Here is an 18827-nt window from a genome sequence, read left to right on the forward strand (position 1 = left end):
CCAAAGCCCCGGTTTTCACCTTCAAGTCCCGAAGGAAGGTTTTGTGTTCTCGAGATTCCCAAGATTCCCGAGAATCCCGATATTTTAACGCGTTTTCAACTCTTCCTGTCGAAGTTCTGCTCGATTCTTCTCTCGACTACTTCAAATCAACCACTTCAATCAAGTGAGTTCATACCCCTACAACCACACTTTAAATGCTTTTTAAATGCTTTTGAAACACTTTTAAGGGGGGGGGATACAAGTAAACACACAACTAAAATCGTGTGAAACATCGATCTTTTTATATACTTTTCATACTGTTGTTTTAAACTATCTTATGAAGTTATTATCATGCAAAACACCTCACAACACAACTTCACCCTCTTGGGATACAATATGTTTTATAAATAGAAATAGGTTTTATTTATACGTTTGCATACTACATCATATCAAGAGTATCCATTTCAAATATAACATGATGCTTTTACAAGAAAACTCAACTCATCATCACGTTTTTGTAACACGGTAGAAAACGAAATCATTTCATACGAACGATTTTCATCATATTACTCGTGAACTTATTGTTAGCAATCATGTGATGGCATATGGCTTTGTTTGTACCAAATAAAAGTCCTCACCTATAACCAGAGTCTCCTGGAGGGAGAGCGTGACAAGTGTGTATAGATCTATACGGGGCTGACAACTCCGCACCCTGACTGTTAGCTACAGTCCGTCATTTGGGGTGACAAACGTCAACATTAGGTACTGCGTCTAGTATGGTTATGAGGAACTCACAACACGCGGAAAACAATGACTCATGCACGTAGTAATACATAACTCAATCATGCTTGGGGGGTAATAACTATATTCTAGGGTATTATCGGCATGATCAAAACTCAGGTTAAAACATTTCAACAACTAGTTTTACTTAACAATAAGACTGCACCTCACTTTTAGGAAAATAAGGGATTTTCCTGGTTCAAATACATTCATTTTGTACAATAACGATTTACAACATCATTCTTTTGAGCATGTCATAGTTTCTTATAGCTTACAGTCTTGGTCATTTGAGACTGCATTTCACTTTTAGGAAAATAAGGGATTTTCCTGGTTCAAATACATTCATTTTGTACAATAACGATTTACAACATCATTCTTTTGAGAATGTCATAGTTTCTTATAGCTTACAGTCTTGGTCATTTGAGACTGCATTTCACTTTTAGGAAAATAAGGGATTTTCCTGGTTCAAATACATTCATTTTGTACAATAACGATTTACAACATCATTCTTTTGAGCATGTCATAGTTTCTTATAGCTTACAGTCTTGGTCATTTGAGACTGCATTTCACTTTTAGGAAAATAAGGGATTTTCCTGGTTCAAATACATATAGTACATACAACAATCTTTCAAACTCATTTCATACATCTAATAGAAAATAAGGGATTTTCTGGAAAACATACAAACACTTTCGAATGGCATACATTTTCTCAAAACACCATTTATGAACTCACCAACTTAATTGTTGACACTTTTTCTTTGAAATAACTTGTATTTTCAGGGAACCGCTAAGCAGGTTTGGAAATCAACTTTTGAGGATTAACGTGCTGACGTTAATTACTTCGTTTGAAAAATGTTTATGTATTTATCTTTTGAACATGTAACGAATACAATTATGTAAACATTTTGGAAAACTTAATTTGTATGGTGGTGTGTACTTTCCTTTCTATGAACTGTTATGATACTGAATATGACGTCCTCCGCCCCCGAACGTTTCCGCCGTTCTGGTTTGGGGTGTGACAGATTGGTATCAGAGCATTGTTTATAGTGAACTAAGTATATCAAAACCATTTTTGATATACAACTATAAACACAACTGGGCAAAAACACTCTGAGTAAGAGTCATACTTTTAAAATTAAATTTATTTAGTTTTTGTAAAGTAGGCATGCATTCATTTCATATTAATAACAGGTTCAAAGTCATAATTTAAACAATATAGAAGTATTATAGATGAGTTGTGCAATATAGGAATGCCTTGGGAAATGTAATCGGGACTGGGATAAATATAGCCTGATCAACTATATTTGTCCGAGAGCCAAACTGTGTATGCCAGGGGATAGCTACAATGGACAACGAGTCTAAAACTTACCAAACTTATAAAGTTTAGAATCAAACATAACATTTAGAATACTATAGGAGTATTTTATGAATACGATAGTTTAACGTTGATGTCAACCTTATGTGCCTTAGTTCTAGACAATCCTTATCTCCCTATTCTCGTACAAACACAATGGCTGGATTTCCACCTAGCAGGAGACCCCTACTACCCAAACCATACAATCATTAAAAGACTTATTGTCTTCATTGTTATTTCTTTGGCAGCGATGCCGCCTCATAGATCTGCGCGTCGCATCAACAACGCAACACCTACGCCGCCGCCACCACCCCCACAATATGATCCTGTCATGGTTCAGGCTGCTATCACTGCAGCTGTAGCAGCTGCTCTTACGCAGATAAAACACTAACGGAGCTGGTGGAACTGGAAGCAGTACAAACCACTTGAATCATGGCACTGGCCATGGTTATATCAAAGAATGCATATACAAGGAATTTTCGAATGCAAAGCCAAAAACTTTCAACGGGGAAGGAGGAGTCATTGCACTTATGCAATGGTTCGAGAAGACCGAAACGGTCTTCGAGATATGTGCATGCCCAGAGACCAGCAAAGTAAGGTTCGCCGCTTGCACTTTCTCTGATCGAGCCCTCACCTGGTGGAAGGGACATGTGGAAGCCCTATCTCTCCCAGTTGCTAATGCCATGAGCTGGGAAGATCTCAAAATCTTGATGCTGGAAGAATACTGCCCGAGGGGCGAAATCCAAAAATTAGAGCATGAGCTATGGAACCTAAGGATGACCGGATCGGACGTAATCGCTTACACGGCTAGGTTCAGTGATTTGTCAGCCTTGTGCCCAAGTATGGTAAACCCGGAATCGAAGAAGGTGGAGAGGTACATTTGCGGATTATCACCCCAGATCCAAGGGCATGTCCTGGCCTCTAACCCAATCACGTTTGACAGCGCGAAGCGCTTGGCTCAACAATTGATTGATCACGGTGTTAAACAGGGTACTATTACCGCTGTCTCGGAGCCACCGAAGGATATAGAGGACCGAAGGAAACCCTGGGATAAGAGGAAGGGGGAAACCATGCAAGAGAACCCCAAGAGGCAACAGTTAGTGACAGCTCATTCTGTTACTATCCCTACCACCCCTACACCCACAAGGTCGTACAACGGCAACCAGCCTAAGTGCAACCGATGCAACTTTCATCATCACGGACCCTGTCGTGAAATGCATTGCATTAGGTGCAATAGTAAGGGACACACCGTCCGCTACTGCAGGGAAATAGCCCAACCAACCGCTCCAGCCGCAAATGTGGGAGTAGACCGTACTTGTTATGAGTGCGGAGCAACGGGACACTTCCGACGGAACTGCCCGAAGGCAAACAACAAGAATGCTAATGGAGAAGGCCGAGTATTCGCAATGGTCCAAGAGGAGGCTATTGCAGACCCCATGGTTATTCTGGGTACATTTCTCCTCGATAACTTATTTACATACATTCCATTTGATAGTAGGGACACAAAGGAGTTCCGTGAGTCACAAGTTTAAAAATCTACTCGAATAAACACCCCAATCATTAAACAAAACATTCATAGTAGTACTAATAGAGATAGACTAAAAAGCACTGAGAACACATACGTAGAATGCACTATCCCACTAACGAACGTCTTACAATGAGAAGTACCGACGTCGGCATTCGACGTGGATTGGTGTGGCCCTACCCATACCAGTAGACCCTTTCACTTTAACCATCGACTAACGAAACTCGATCGATTTATCATGACAAACCCGACACTAACCCCAATTGGTTTCAAGTTTCAAAACCCCAAGGTACTCATGTGAGGAATACTACATCTTTACAACCTTCCCGTAGTATCCCCCAACAGATCATTTAGAAATACCACACATACAACGAGTCAAATCCAAGCTCAGAAACTAGGAGTGAATTCAACCATGAACTTCAAAACGTAGCTGCCCTAATGCATCGAGTGAATATTCTAACATTTAGAATAACATAAGTAAGTAAACCCAAAACCACACGATCCCGATCGGTTAAAGTGATAGGCGGAGTAATGAAGGTCCGCTGAAACACGCACATTAGGATCTAGATTCATAAAGGAACAAGAGGAACAAATCGACCAGAAGCACTCTCGCCTGCCCGCAAGAATTGGAGTCCCGGTCAAAATGCGAATTTCGGGACGAAATTCTCTCTAACGGGGGGATAATGTAACAACAGCAAAATTCAGGTCAAAATTTAAACTTTTATAAAACCGTAATTGAGTATACTAAGTGGTAAATATCGTAACAAGGTTTTCATACATATAAAGAACACAAAAATCCGAGTTATAACGAGGAAGTTATAACCATTCTAAAATTCCCGACAAAACCGGCAACACCGATTAAACGAAAAACGCGAAGTTTCAATACAATATTTAAAAGCCTTAAGTATCTACATAAAAGTTATAGATAACATCAAACCGTGAGCGTAAATAAAAAGAACGTCCAAATCTGACTTCGTATGAGGAGGTTATGATTTTTCCAAGGTTCAGGTATAGCAGTAGACAGCTAAAAACTCGAAATAGAGCTCGAGATACTTTTGACCAAAACAACCTAAATGAGAATCGAAGGTCACAACATTAGTAGCGCAACGGCGAAAAGTCTGACGAAAACGAACATCGGATGAAGAAGTTATGAAATTTTAACGGACTTTTCGTGTCCCGACCCATTAAAAATAAATAATTAAAAATAAAGTCAAAATTTGCCGATGAAGTGTAAACGAGAGTTGTAGATCATATTTTTTGCTACGCGTGCATATAAAGAACGTCAAAAACGAAGCTCGTATGCGAAAGTTATGGATTTTACAAGTTCGGGGTCCAAAATCCGAGGCTGTCAGGCCCCACGACGTGGCACAAGCTTGCCGCGACCCGGCAAGTGACTGAGGGCGTCCAATCAATGGAAGAGGATAGGTTTGACTCCCCACGACGTGCCCATCACTTGCCACGACGTGGCACACCCCAAAAATGCCCCTATAAATAGATTTCAAGGGCTCCGAGTTCCATTGCTCAGACCCTTTCTTTCTCGCGCCGAAACACTGCGTTTAAGCCCCCGAGACCCTCCCAAAGCCCCGGTTTTCACCTTCAAGTCCCGAAGGAAGGTTTTGTGTTCTCGAGATTCCCAAGATTCCCAAGAATCCCGATATTTTCCCGCGTTTTCAACTCTTCCTGTCGAAGTTCTGCTCGATTCTTCTCTCGACTACTTCAAATCAACCACTTCAATCAACTGAGTTCATACCCCTACAACCACACTTTAAATGCTTTTTAAATGCTTTTGAAACACTTTTAAGGGGGGGGGGATACAAGTAAACACACAACTAAAATCGTGTGAAACATCGATCTTTTTATATACTTTTCATACTGTTGTTTTAAACTATCTTATGAAGTTATTATCATGCAAAACACCTCACAACACAACTTCACCCTCTTGGGATACAATATGTTTTATAAATAGAAATAGGTTTTATTTATACGTTTGCATACTACATCATATCAAGAGTAACCATTTCAAATATAACATGATGCTTTTACAAGAAAACTCAACTCATCATCACGTTTTTGTAACACGGTAGAAAACGAAATCATTTCATACAAACGATTTTCATCATATTACTCGTGAACTTGTTGTTAGCAATCATGTGATGGCATATGGCTTTGTTTGTACCAAACAAAAGTCCTCACCTATAACCAGAGTCTCCTGGAGAAGAGCGTGACAAGTGTGTATAGATCTATACGGGGCTGACAACTCCGCACCCTGACTGTTAGCTACAGTCCGTCATTTGGGGTGACAAACGTCAACATTAGGTACTGCGTCTAGTATGGTTATGAGGAACTCACAACACGCGGAAACAATGACTCATGCACGTAGTAATACATAACTCAATCATGCTTGGGGGGTAATAACTATATTCTAGGGTATTAACGACATGATCAAAACTCAGGTTAAAACACTTCAACAACTAGTTTTACTTAACAATAAGACTGCACCTCACTTTTAGGAAAATAAGGGATTTTCCTGGTTCAAATACATTCATTTTGTACAATAACGATTTACAACATCATTCTTTTGAGCATGTCATAGTTTCTTATAGCTTACAGTCTTGGTCATTTGAGACTGCATTTCACTTTTAGGAAAATAAGGGATTTTCCTGGTTCAAATACATTCATTTTGTACAATAACGATTTACAACATCATTCTTTTGAGCATGTCATAGTTTCTTATAGCTTACAGTCTTGGTCATTTGAGACTGCATTTCACTTTTAGGAAAATAAGGGATTTTCCTGGTTCAAATACATATAGTACATACAACAATCTTTCAAACTCATTTCATACATCTAATAGAAAATAAGGGATTTTCTGGAAAACATACAAGCACTTTCGAATGGCATACATTTTCTCAAAACACCATTTATGAACTCACCAACTTAATTGTTGACACTTTTTCTTTGAAATAACTTGTATTCTCAGGGAACCGCTAAGCAGGTTTGGAAATCAACTTTTGAGGATTAACGTGCTGACGTTAATTACTTCGTTTGAAAAATGTTTATGTATTTATCTTTTGAACATGTAACGAATACAATTATGTAAACATTTTGGAAAACTTAATTTGTATGGTGGTGTGTACTTTCCTTTCTATGAACTGTTATGATACTGAATATGACGTCCTCCGCCCCCGAACGTTTCCGCCGTTCTGGTTTGGGGGTGTGACAGATTGGTATCAGAGCATTGTTTATAGTGAACTAAGTATATCAAAACCATTTTTGATATACAACTATAAACACAACTGGGCAAAAACACTCTGAGTAAGAGTCATACTTTTAAAATTAAATTTATTTAGTTTTTGTAAAGTAGGCATGCATTCATTTCATATTAATAACAGGGTCAAAGTCATAATTTAATCAATATAGAAGTATTATAGATGAGTTGTGCAATATAGGAATGCCTTGGGATATGTAATCGGGACTGGGATAAATATAGCCTGATCAACTATATTTGTCCGAGAGCCAAACTGTGTATGCCAGGGGATAGCTACAATGGACAACGAGTCTAAAACTTACCAAACTTATAAACTTTAGAATCAAACATAACATTTAGAATACTATAGGAGTATTTTATGAATACGATAGTTTAACGTTGATGTCAACCTTATGTGCCTTAGTTCTAGACAATCCTTATCTCCCTATTCTCGTACAAACACAATGGCTGGATTTCCACCTAGCAGGAGACCCCTACTACCCAAACCATACAATCATTAAAAGACTTATTGTCTTCATTGTTATTTCTTTGGCAGCGATGCCGCCTCGTAGATCTGCGCGTCGCATCAACAACGCAACACCTACGCCGCCGCCACCACCCCCACAATATGATCCTGTCATGGTTCAGGCTGCTATCACTGCAGCTGTAGCAGCTGCTCTTACGCAGATAAAACACTAACGGAGCTGGTGGAACTGGAAGCAGTACAAACCACTTGAATCATGGCACTGGCCATGGTTATATCAGAGAATGCACATACAAGGAATTTTCTAATGCAAAGCCAAAAACTTTCAACGGGGAAGGAGGAGTCATTGCACTTATGCAATGGTTCAAGAAGACCAAAACAGTCTTCGAGATATGTGCATGCCCAGAGACCAGCAAAGTAAGGTTCGCCGCTTGCACTTTCTCTGATCGAGCCCTCACCTGGTGGAAGGGACATGTGGAAGCCCTATCTCTCCCAGTTGCTAATGCCATGAGCTGGGAAGATCTCAAAATCTTGATGCTGGAAGAATACTGCCCGAGGGGCGAAATCCAAAAATTAGAGCATGAGCTATGGAACCTAAGGATGACCGGATCGGACGTAATCGCTTACACGGCTAGGTTCAGTGATTTGTCAGCCTTGTGCCCAAGTATGGTAAACCCGGAATCGAAGAAGGTGGAGAGGTACATTTGCGGATTATCACCCCAGATCCAAGGGCATGTCCTGGCCTCTAACCCAATCACGTTTGACAGCGCGAAGCGCTTGGCTCAATGATTGATTGATCACGGTGTTAAACAGGGTACTATTACCGCTGTCTCGGAGCCACCGAAGGATATAGAGGACCGAAGGAAACCCTGGGATAAGAGGAAGGGGGAAACCATGCAAGAGAACCCCAAGAGGCAACAGTTAGTGACAGCTCATTCTGTTACTATCCCTACCACCCCTACACCCACAAGGTCGTACAACGGCAACCAGCCTAAGTGCAACCGATGCAACTTTCATCATCACGGACCCTGTCGTGAAATGCATTGCATTAGGTGCAATAGTAAGGGACACACCGTCCGCTACTGCAGGGAAATAGCCCAACCAACCGCTCCAGCCGCAAATGTGGGAGTAGACCGTACTTGTTATGAGTGCGGAGCAACGGGACACTTCCGACGGAACTGCCCGAAGGCAAACAACAAGAATGCTAATGGAGAAGGCCGAGTATTCGCAATGGTCCAAGAGGAGGCTATTGCAGACCCCATGGTTATTCTGGGTACATTTCTCCTCGATAACTTATTTACATACATTCCATTTGATAGTAGGGACACAAAGGAGTTCCGTGAGTCACAAGTTTAAAAATCTACTCGAATAAACACCCCAATCATTAAACAAAACATTCATAGTAGTACTAATAGAGATAGACTAAAAAGCACTGAGAACACATACGTAGAATGCACTATCCCACTAACGAACGTCTTACAATGAGAAGTACCGACGTCGGCATTCGACGTGGATTGGTGTGGCCCTACCCATACCAGTAGACCCTTTCACTTTAACCATCGACTAACGAAACTCGATCGATTTATCATGACAAACCCGACACTAACCCCAATTGGTTTCAAGTTTCAAAACCCCAAGGTACTCATGTGAGGAATACTACATCTTTACAACCTTCCCGTAGTATCCCCCAACAGATCATTTAGAAATACCACACATACAACGAGTCAAATCCAAGCTCAGAAACTAGGAGTGAATTCAACCATGAACTTCAAAACGTAGCTGCCCTAATGCATCGAGTGAATATTCTAACATTTAGAATAACATAAGTAAGTAAACCCAAAACCACACGATCCCGATCGGTTAAAGTGATAGGCGGAGTAATGAAGGTCCGCTGAAACACGCACATTAGGATCTAGATTCATAAAGGAACAAGAGGAACAAATCGACCAGAAGCACTCTCGCCTGCCCGCAAGAATTGGAGTCCCAGTCAAAATGCGAATTTCGGGACGAAATTCTCTCTAACGGGGGGATAATGTAACAACAGCAAAATTCAGGTCAAAATTTAAACTTTTATAAAACCGTAATTGAGTATACTAAGTGGTAAATATCGTAACAAGGTTTTCATACATATAAAGAACACAAAAATCCGAGTTATAACGAGGAAGTTATAACCATTCTAAAATTCCCGACAAAACCGACAACACCGATTAAACGAAAAACGCGAAGTTTCAATACAATATTTAAAAGCCTTAAGTATCTACATAAAAGTTATAGATAACATCAAACCGTGAGCGTAAATAAAAAGAACGTCCAAATCTGACTTCGTATGAGGAGGTTATGATTTTTCCAAGGTTCGGGTATAGCAGTAGACAGCTAAAAACTCGAAATAGAGCTCGAGATACTTTTGACCAAAACAACCTAAATGAGAATCGAAGGTCACAACATTAGTAGCGCAACGGCGAAAAGTCTGACGAAAACGAACATCGGATGAAGAAGTTATGAAATTTTAACGGACTTTTCGTGTCCCGACCCATTAAAAATAAATAATTAAAAATAAAGTCAAAATTTGCCGATGAAGTGTAAACGAGAGTTGTAGATCATATTTTTAGCTACGCGTGCATATAAAGAACGTCAAAAACGAAGCTCGTATGCGAAAGTTATGGATTTTACAAGTTCGGGGTCCAAAATCCGAGGCTGTCAGGCCCCACGACGTGGCACAAGCTTGCCGCGACCCGACAAGTGACTGAGGGCGTCCAATCAATGGAAGAGGATAGGTTTGACTCCCCACGACGTGCCCATCACTTGCCACGACGTGGCACACCCCAAAAATGCCCCTATAAATAGATTTCAAGGGCTCCGAGTTCCATTGCTCAGACCCTTTCTTTCTCGCGCCGAAACACTGCGTTTAAGCCCCCGAGACCCTCCCAAAGCCGCGGTTTTCACCTTCAAGTCCCGAAGGAAGGTTTTGTGTTCTCGAGATTCCCAAGATTCCCAAGAATCCCGATATTTTCCCGCGTTTTCAACTCTTCCTGTCGAAGTTCTGCTCGATTCTTCTCTCGACTACTTCAAATCAACCACTTCAATCAACTGAGTTCATACCCCTACAACCACACTTTAAATGCTTTTTAAATGCTTTTGAAACACTTTTAAGGGGGGGGGGATACAAGTAAACACACAACTAAAATCGTGTGAAACATCGATCTTTTTATATACTTTTCATACTGTTGTTTTAAACTATCTTATGAAGTTATTATCATGCAAAACACCTCACAACACAACTTCACCCTCTTGGGATACAATATGTTTTATAAATAGAAATAGGTTTTATTTATACGTTTGCATACTACATCATATCAAGAGTAACCATTTCAAATATAACATGATGCTTTTACAAGAAAACTCAACTCATCATCACGTTTTTGTAACACGGTAGAAAACGAAATCATTTCATACAAACGATTTTCATCATATTACTCGTGAACTTGTTGTTAGCAATCATGTGATGGCATATGGCTTTGTTTGTACCAAACAAAAGTCCTCACCTATAACCAGAGTCTCCTGGAGAAGAGCGTGACAAGTGTGTATAGATCTATACGGGGCTGACAACTCCGCACCCTGACTGTTAGCTACAGTCCGTCATTTGGGGTGACAAACGTCAACATTAGGTACTGCGTCTAGTATGGTTATGAGGAACTCACAACACGCGGAAACAATGACTCATGCACGTAGTAATACATAACTCAATCATGCTTGGGGGGTAATAACTATATTCTAGGGTATTAACAACATGATCAAAACTCAGGTTAAAACACTTCAACAACTAGTTTTACTTAACAATAAGACTGCACCTCACTTTTAGGAAAATAAGGGATTTTCCTGGTTCAAATACATTCATTTTGTACAATAACGATTTACAACATCATTCTTTTGAGCATGTCATAGTTTCTTATAGCTTACAGTCTTGGTCATTTGAGACTGCATTTCACATTTAGGAAAATAAGGGATTTTCCTGGTTCAAATACATTCATTTTGTACAATAACGATTTACAACATCATTCTTTTGAGCATGTCATAGTTTCTTATAGCTTACAGTCTTGGTCATTTGAGACTGCATTTCACTTTTAGGAAAATAAGGGATTTTCCTGGTTCAAATACATATAGTACATACAACAATCTTTCAAACTCATTTCATACATCTAATAGAAAATAAGGGATTTTCTGGAAAACATACAAGCACTTTCGAATGGCATACATTTTCTCAAAACACCATTTATGAACTCACCAACTTAATTGTTGACACTTTTTCTTTGAAATAACTTGTATTCTCAGGGAACCGCTAAGCAGGTTTGGAAATCAACTTTTGAGGATTAACGTGCTGACGTTAATTACTTCGTTTGAAAAATGTTTATGTATTTATCTTTTGAACATGTAACGAATACAATTATGTAAACATTTTGGAAAACTTAATTTGTATGGTGGTGTGTACTTTCCTTTCTATGAACTGTTATGATACTGAATATGACGTCCTCCGCCCCCGAACGTTTCCGCCGTTCTGGTTTGGGGGTGTGACAGATTGGTATCAGAGCATTGTTTATAGTGAACTAAGTATATCAAAACCATTTTTGATATACAACTATAAACACAACTGGGCAAAAACACTCTGAGTAAGAGTCATACTTTTAAAATTAAATTTATTTAGTTTTTGTAAAGTAGGCATGCATTCATTTCATATTAATAACAGGGTCAAAGTCATAATTTAATCAATATAGAAGTATTATAGATGAGTTGTGCAATATAGGAATGCCTTGGGATATGTAATCGGGACTGGGATAAATATAGCCTGATCAACTATATTTGTCCGAGAGCCAAACTGTGTATGCCAGGGGATAGCTACAATGGACAACGAGTCTAAAACTTACCAAACTTATAAACTTTAGAATCAAACATAACATTTAGAATACTATAGGAGTATTTTATGAATACGATAGTTTAACGTTGATGTCAACCTTATGTGCCTTAGTTCTAGACAATCCTTATCTCCCTATTCTCGTACAAACACAATGGCTGGATTTCCACCTAGCAGGAGACCCCTACTACCCAAACCATACAATCATTAAAAGACTTATTGTCTTCATTGTTATTTCTTTGGCAGCGATGCCGCCTCGTAGATCTGCGCGTCGCATCAACAACGCAACACCTACGCCGCCGCCACCACCCCCACAATATGATCCTGTCATGGTTCAGGCTGCTATCACTGCAGCTGTAGCAGCTGCTCTTACGCAGATAAAACACTAACGGAGCTGGTGGAACTGGAAGCAGTACAAACCACTTGAATCATGGCACTGGCCATGGTTATATCAGAGAATGCACATACAAGGAATTTTCTAATGCAAAGCCAAAAACTTTCAACGGGGAAGGAGGAGTCATTGCACTTATGCAATGGTTCAAGAAGACCAAAACAGTCTTCGAGATATGTGCATGCCCAGAGACCAGCAAAGTAAGGTTCGCCGCTTGCACTTTCTCTGATCGAGCCCTCACCTGGTGGAAGGGACATGTGGAAGCCCTATCTCTCCCAGTTGCTAATGCCATGAGCTGGGAAGATCTCAAAATCTTGATGCTGGAAGAATACTGCCCGAGGGGCGAAATCCAAAAATTAGAGCATGAGCTATGGAACCTAAGGATGACCGGATCGGACGTAATCGCTTACATGGCTAGGTTCAGTGATTTGTCAGCCTTGTGCCCAAGTATGGTAAACCCGGAATCGAAGAAGGTGGAGAGGTACATTTGCGGATTATCACCCCAGATCCAAGGGCATGTCCTGGCCTCTAACCCAATCACGTTTGACAGCGCGAAGCGCTTGGCTCAATGATTGATTGATCACGGTGTTAAACAGGGTACTATTACCGCTGTCTCGGAGCCACCGAAGGATATAGAGGACCGAAGGAAACCCTGGGATAAGAGGAAGGGGGAAACCATGCAAGAGAACCCCAAGAGGCAACAGTTAGTGACAGCTCATTCTGTTACTATCCCTACCACCCCTACACCCACAAGGTCGTACAACGGCAACCAGCCTAAGTGCAACCGATGCAACTTTCATCATCACGGACCCTGTCGTGAAATGCATTGCATTAGGTGCAATAGTAAGGGACACACCGTCCGCTACTGCAGGGAAATAGCCCAACCAACCGCTCCAGCCGCAAATGTGGGAGTAGACCGTACTTGTTATGAGTGCGGAGCAACGGGACACTTCCGACGGAACTGCCCGAAGGCAAACAACAAGAATGCTAATGGAGAAGGCCGAGTATTCGCAATGGTCCAAGAGGAGGCTATTGCAGACCCCACGGTTATTCTGGGTACATTTCTCCTCGATAACTTATTTACATACATTCCATTTGATAGTAGGGACACAAAGGAGTTCCGTGAGTCACAAGTTTAAAAATCTACTCGAATAAACACCCCAATCATTAAACAAAACATTCATAGTAGTACTAATAGAGATAGACTAAAAAGCACTGAGAACACATACGTAGAATGCACTATCCCACTAACGAACGTCTTACAATGAGAAGTACCGACGTCGGCATTCGACGTGGATTGGTGTGGCCCTACCCATACCAGTAGACCCTTTCACTTTAACCATCGACTAACGAAACTCGATCGATTTATCATGACAAACCCGACACTAACCCCAATTGGTTTCAAGTTTCAAAACCCCAAGGTACTCATGTGAGGAATACTACATCTTTACAACCTTCCCGTAGTATCCCCCAACAGATCATTTAGAAATACCACACATACAACGAGTCAAATCCAAGCTCAGAAACTAGGAGTGAATTCAACCATGAACTTCAAAACGTAGCTGCCCTAATGCATCGAGTGAATATTCTAACATTTAGAATAACATAAGTAAGTAAACCCAAAACCACACGATCCCGATCGGTTAAAGTGATAGGCGGAGTAATGAAGGTCCGCTGAAACACGCACATTAGGATCTAGATTCATAAAGGAACAAGAGGAACAAATCGACCAGAAGCACTCTCGCCTGCCCGCAAGAATTGGAGTCCCAGTCAAAATGCGAATTTCGGGACGAAATTCTCTCTAACGGGGGGATAATGTAACAACAGCAAAATTCAGGTCAAAATTTAAACTTTTATAAAACCGTAATTGAGTATACTAAGTGGTAAATATCGTAACAAGGTTTTCATACATATAAAGAACACAAAAATCCGAGTTATAACGAGGAAGTTATAACCATTCTAAAATTCCCGACAAAACCGGCAACACCGATTAAACGAAAAACGCGAAGTTTCAATACAATATTTAAAAGCCTTAAGTATCTACATAAAAGTTATAGATAACATCAAACCGTGAGCGTAAATAAAAAGAACGTCCAAATCTGACTTCGTATGAGGAGGTTATGATTTTTCCAAGGTTCGGGTATAGCAGTAGACAGCTAAAAACTCGAAATAGAGCTCGAGATACTTTTGACCAAAACAACCTAAATGAGAATCGAAGGTCACAACATTAGTAGCGCAACGGCGAAAAGTCTGACGAAAACGAACATCGGATGAAGAAGTTATGAAATTTTAACGGACTTTTCGTGTCCCGACCCATTAAAAATAAATAATTAAAAATAAAGTCAAAATTTGCCGATGAAGTGTAAACGAGAGTTGTAGATCATATTTTTAGCTACGCGTGCATATAAAGAACGTCAAAAACGAAGCTCGTATGCGAAAGTTATGGATTTTACAAGTTCGGGGTCCAAAATCCGAGGCTGTCAGGCCCCACGACGTGGCACAAGCTTGCCGCGACCCGGCAAGTGACTGAGGGCGTCCAATCAATGGAAGAGGATAGGTTTGACTCCCCACGATGTGCCCATCACTTGCCACGACGTGGCACACCCCAAAAATGCCCCTATAAATAGATTTCAAGGGCTCCGAGTTCCATTGCTCAGACCCTTTCTTTCTCGCGCCGAAACACTGCGTTTAAGCCCCCGAGACCCTCCCAAAGCCCCGGTTTTCACCTTCAAGTCCCGAAGGAAGGTTTTGTGTTCTCGAGATTCCCAAGATTCCCAAGAATCCCGATATTTTCCCGCGTTTTCAACTCTTCCTGTCGAAGTTCTGCTCGATTCTTCTCTCGACTACTTCAAATCAACCACTTCAATCAACTGAGTTCATACCCCTACAACCACACTTTAAATGCTTTTTAAATGCTTTTGAAACACTTTTAAGGGGGGGGGGATACAAGTAAACACACAACTAAAATCGTGTGAAACATCGATCTTTTTATATACTTTTCATACTGTTGTTTTAAACTATCTTATGAAGTTATTATCATGCAAAACACCTCACAACACAACTTCACCCTCTTGGGATACAATATGTTTTATAAATAGAAATAGGTTTTATTTATACGTTTTCATACTACATCATATCAAGAGTAACCATTTCAAATATAACATGATGCTTTTACAAGAAAACTCAACTCATCATCACGTTTTTGTAACACGGTAGAAAACGAAATCATTTCATACAAACGATTTTCATCATATTACTCGTGAACTTGTTGTTAGCAATCATGTGATGGCATATGGCTTTGTTTGTACCAAACAAAAGTCCTCACCTATAACCAGAGTCTCCTGGAGAAGAGCGTGACAAGTGTGTATAGATCTATACGGGGCTGACAACTCCGCACCATGACTGTTAGCTACAGTCCGTCATTTGGGGTGACAAACGTCAACATTAGGTACTGCGTCTAGTATGGTTATGAGGAACTCACAACACGCGGAAACAATGACTCATGCACGTAGTAATACATAACTCAATCATGCTTGGGGGGCAATAACTATATTCTAGGGTATTATCGACATGATCAAAACTCAGGTTAAAACACTTCAACAACTAGTTTTACTTAACAATAAGACTGCACCTCACTTTTAGGAAAATAAGGGATTTTCCTGGTTCAAATACATTCATTTTGTACAATAACGATTTACAACATCATTCTTTTGAGCATGTCATAGTTTCTTATAGCTTACAGTCTTGGTCATTTGAGACTGCATTTCACTTTTAGGAAAATAAGGGATTTTCCTGGTTCAAATACATTCATTTTGTACAATAACGATTTACAACATCACTCTTTTGAGCATGTCATAGTTTCTTATAGCTTACAGTCTTGGTCATTTGAGACTGCATTTCACTTTTAGGAAAATAAGGGATTTTCCTGGTTCAAATACATATAGTACATACAACAATCTTTCAAACTCATTTCATACATCTAATAGAAAATAAGGGATTTTCTGGAAAACATACAAGCACTTTCGAATGGCATACATTTTCTCAAAACACCATTTATGAACTCACCAACTTAATTGTTGACACTTTTTCTTTGAAATAACTTGTATTCTCAGGGAACCGCTAAGCAGGTTTGGAAATCAACTTTTGAGGATTAACGTGCTGACGTTAATTACTTCGTTTGAAAAATGTTTATGTATTTATCTTTTGAACATGTAACGAATACAATTATGTAAACATTTTAGAAAACTTAATTTGTATGGTGGTGTGTACTTTCCTTTCTATGAACTGTTATGATACTGAATATGACGTCCTCCGCCCCCGAACGTTTCCGCCGTTCTGGTTTGGGGGTGTGACACTTATCTATTCATAATAATGTCGATATGGTCCATCCAATACCATACTTCCAACTACTCACAAGCGACCAATCCTCAGCGAACTTCGAATCGTCCTTTGATAGTTGTTTAATTATTTTAGTCAAAACCAATTCTAGTCCTTTTCCCCCTTAATGCGCTAGACATTTGGAAAATTTTAGAATGGTAAAATATTATAGCATTTGCAATTGATCCTAAACCCGAAGCGTATGGGACACAATGCATAATGTCTTATATAAAGATATGATACTTTACCAATCTTTTGCCATAATATTTTATGTGTCATGATCTCATAATTCGAACTATGAAGAGGGATGCCGTAATCATAATCGAAATTTGAGAACACACAATGTATCCATTGACTGAAAATATTAAAATTTCTCAATCTAAGATTTAGATTTTGAAACGAAGTATAATATTCTCTCCCTTAATTATAGCAAAACAACTTTTCAACCCATGCAACTTTGCAAATGGAATCTTTGTTTTTCTATAATTAATATTGCTAACTTGCAATACTCGCCATAATAATCATACAAGCATAACACTTATGCTCCCACTATCATGATGATTATCATATAAGCATAACATTTATGCTCCCACTAGCTTTGACATGTATTCAGAAAACAATTGAACTTCCAGAAAACAATGCCTATTGAATTTCTGAAATTCATATTTCTAATACCAGACGCTTCGATAGGCCTTTATCTCAGCTTCTTAAACATATACACCTTTGCCTTAGATAGCTCATATGTGTGTTTAAGTAATCTAGAACTTATGTTACTAAGTTCCAAATATTCAAACTAATTGCCAAATCTCACAATTCGAACTATGGAAAGGGATGTCGTAACCATAATCGAATTTGAGAATACAATTTTCACAATTGCTATCTTCTTAAGATCTCTCTTAGTGAAAGCATTTCCTCACTGTCATTTTCATGAAGTAGGGAATCTTATGACACTTAGATTTTATGGTTTATGAGTTCCTATCCATGTGAATTTGCCAAAACCAAGGTTTGCGACAAATCCAAACTCATATGGACTGAACTTTCTTAATCTTGATTTCTTGCCCTATGGTAACACGAGTGCCCACCATGTCTTCCAAGTAGTTTAGTAACTTGTCCTTACATATCAATGTACTTTCCATCGACTAAGGCTTTAGTATGCATTCAAATGAGAACTCATAGAACTCGCATACACAGTTAATTCAATTGGAATGGAACAGAACCAAAATAATGTCAGCACGATAGGTTGTAAACCTCAAGTCATGAGCTAGTGATGATTGATAAGTTTTATTCTTGATTTGTTCTTGAAACCTTTCAAGACCATTAAGAATCCCACTGACTCCTTGACATATAAGATTCTCTTATCAAGAAACATTTCTTGACAAACAAATATTCAAGAGTTAGTGAAGAATTTATCAAGACAAAACACTTCACAAATTGGTCTTAGTTGTTCTTTGTCTTATCCAAGACATCACAACTTACCAATTTCAAATGTGTAAGAATAAGAAAACTTTTCCAAATTCCACATTTGATGAGCATTATAAACCTACTCAAAACTTTTCACTCAATGTCACAATCTTGACTCTAAGACTTGATATTGGAACGATGTATGATTGACTTATTGATTTAACCATTTCTACAACACTTGATTCCTCTTCTTAGACATGCAATTGCACTAAGACTCACTTAGAGGATCTATTGAGACATGGTTCTTAATCATTAAGACCTATCATAAACACAATAAAAGGTACTCTCCCTTCTTCTTAGAAATGAGAAACTTTTTATCTTTC

At 39.4% G+C, this 18827-nt stretch overlaps 1 protein-coding gene across 1 annotated transcript in view; it reads left to right on the forward strand.

Annotated features, from left to right (window-relative positions):
- The first annotated feature begins 12803 nt into the window (after nucleotides 1-12803).
- Nucleotides 12804-18827, forward strand: part of LOC145089475 (phenylalanine ammonia-lyase-like) — a 71498-nt gene continuing 65474 nt past the window's right edge. Inside the window, 1 exon segment of the mRNA XM_079027910.1 lies at nucleotides 12804-13147. Within this exon segment, the coding sequence (XP_078884036.1) occupies nucleotides 12804-13147 (344 nt within the window).

Source organism: Lactuca serriola, chromosome 2 (assembly GCF_051521515.1).
Source record: "Lactuca serriola cultivar US96UC23 chromosome 2, Lser_US96UC23_V15, whole genome shotgun sequence".
NCBI lineage: Eukaryota > Viridiplantae > Streptophyta > Magnoliopsida > Asterales > Asteraceae > Lactuca > Lactuca serriola.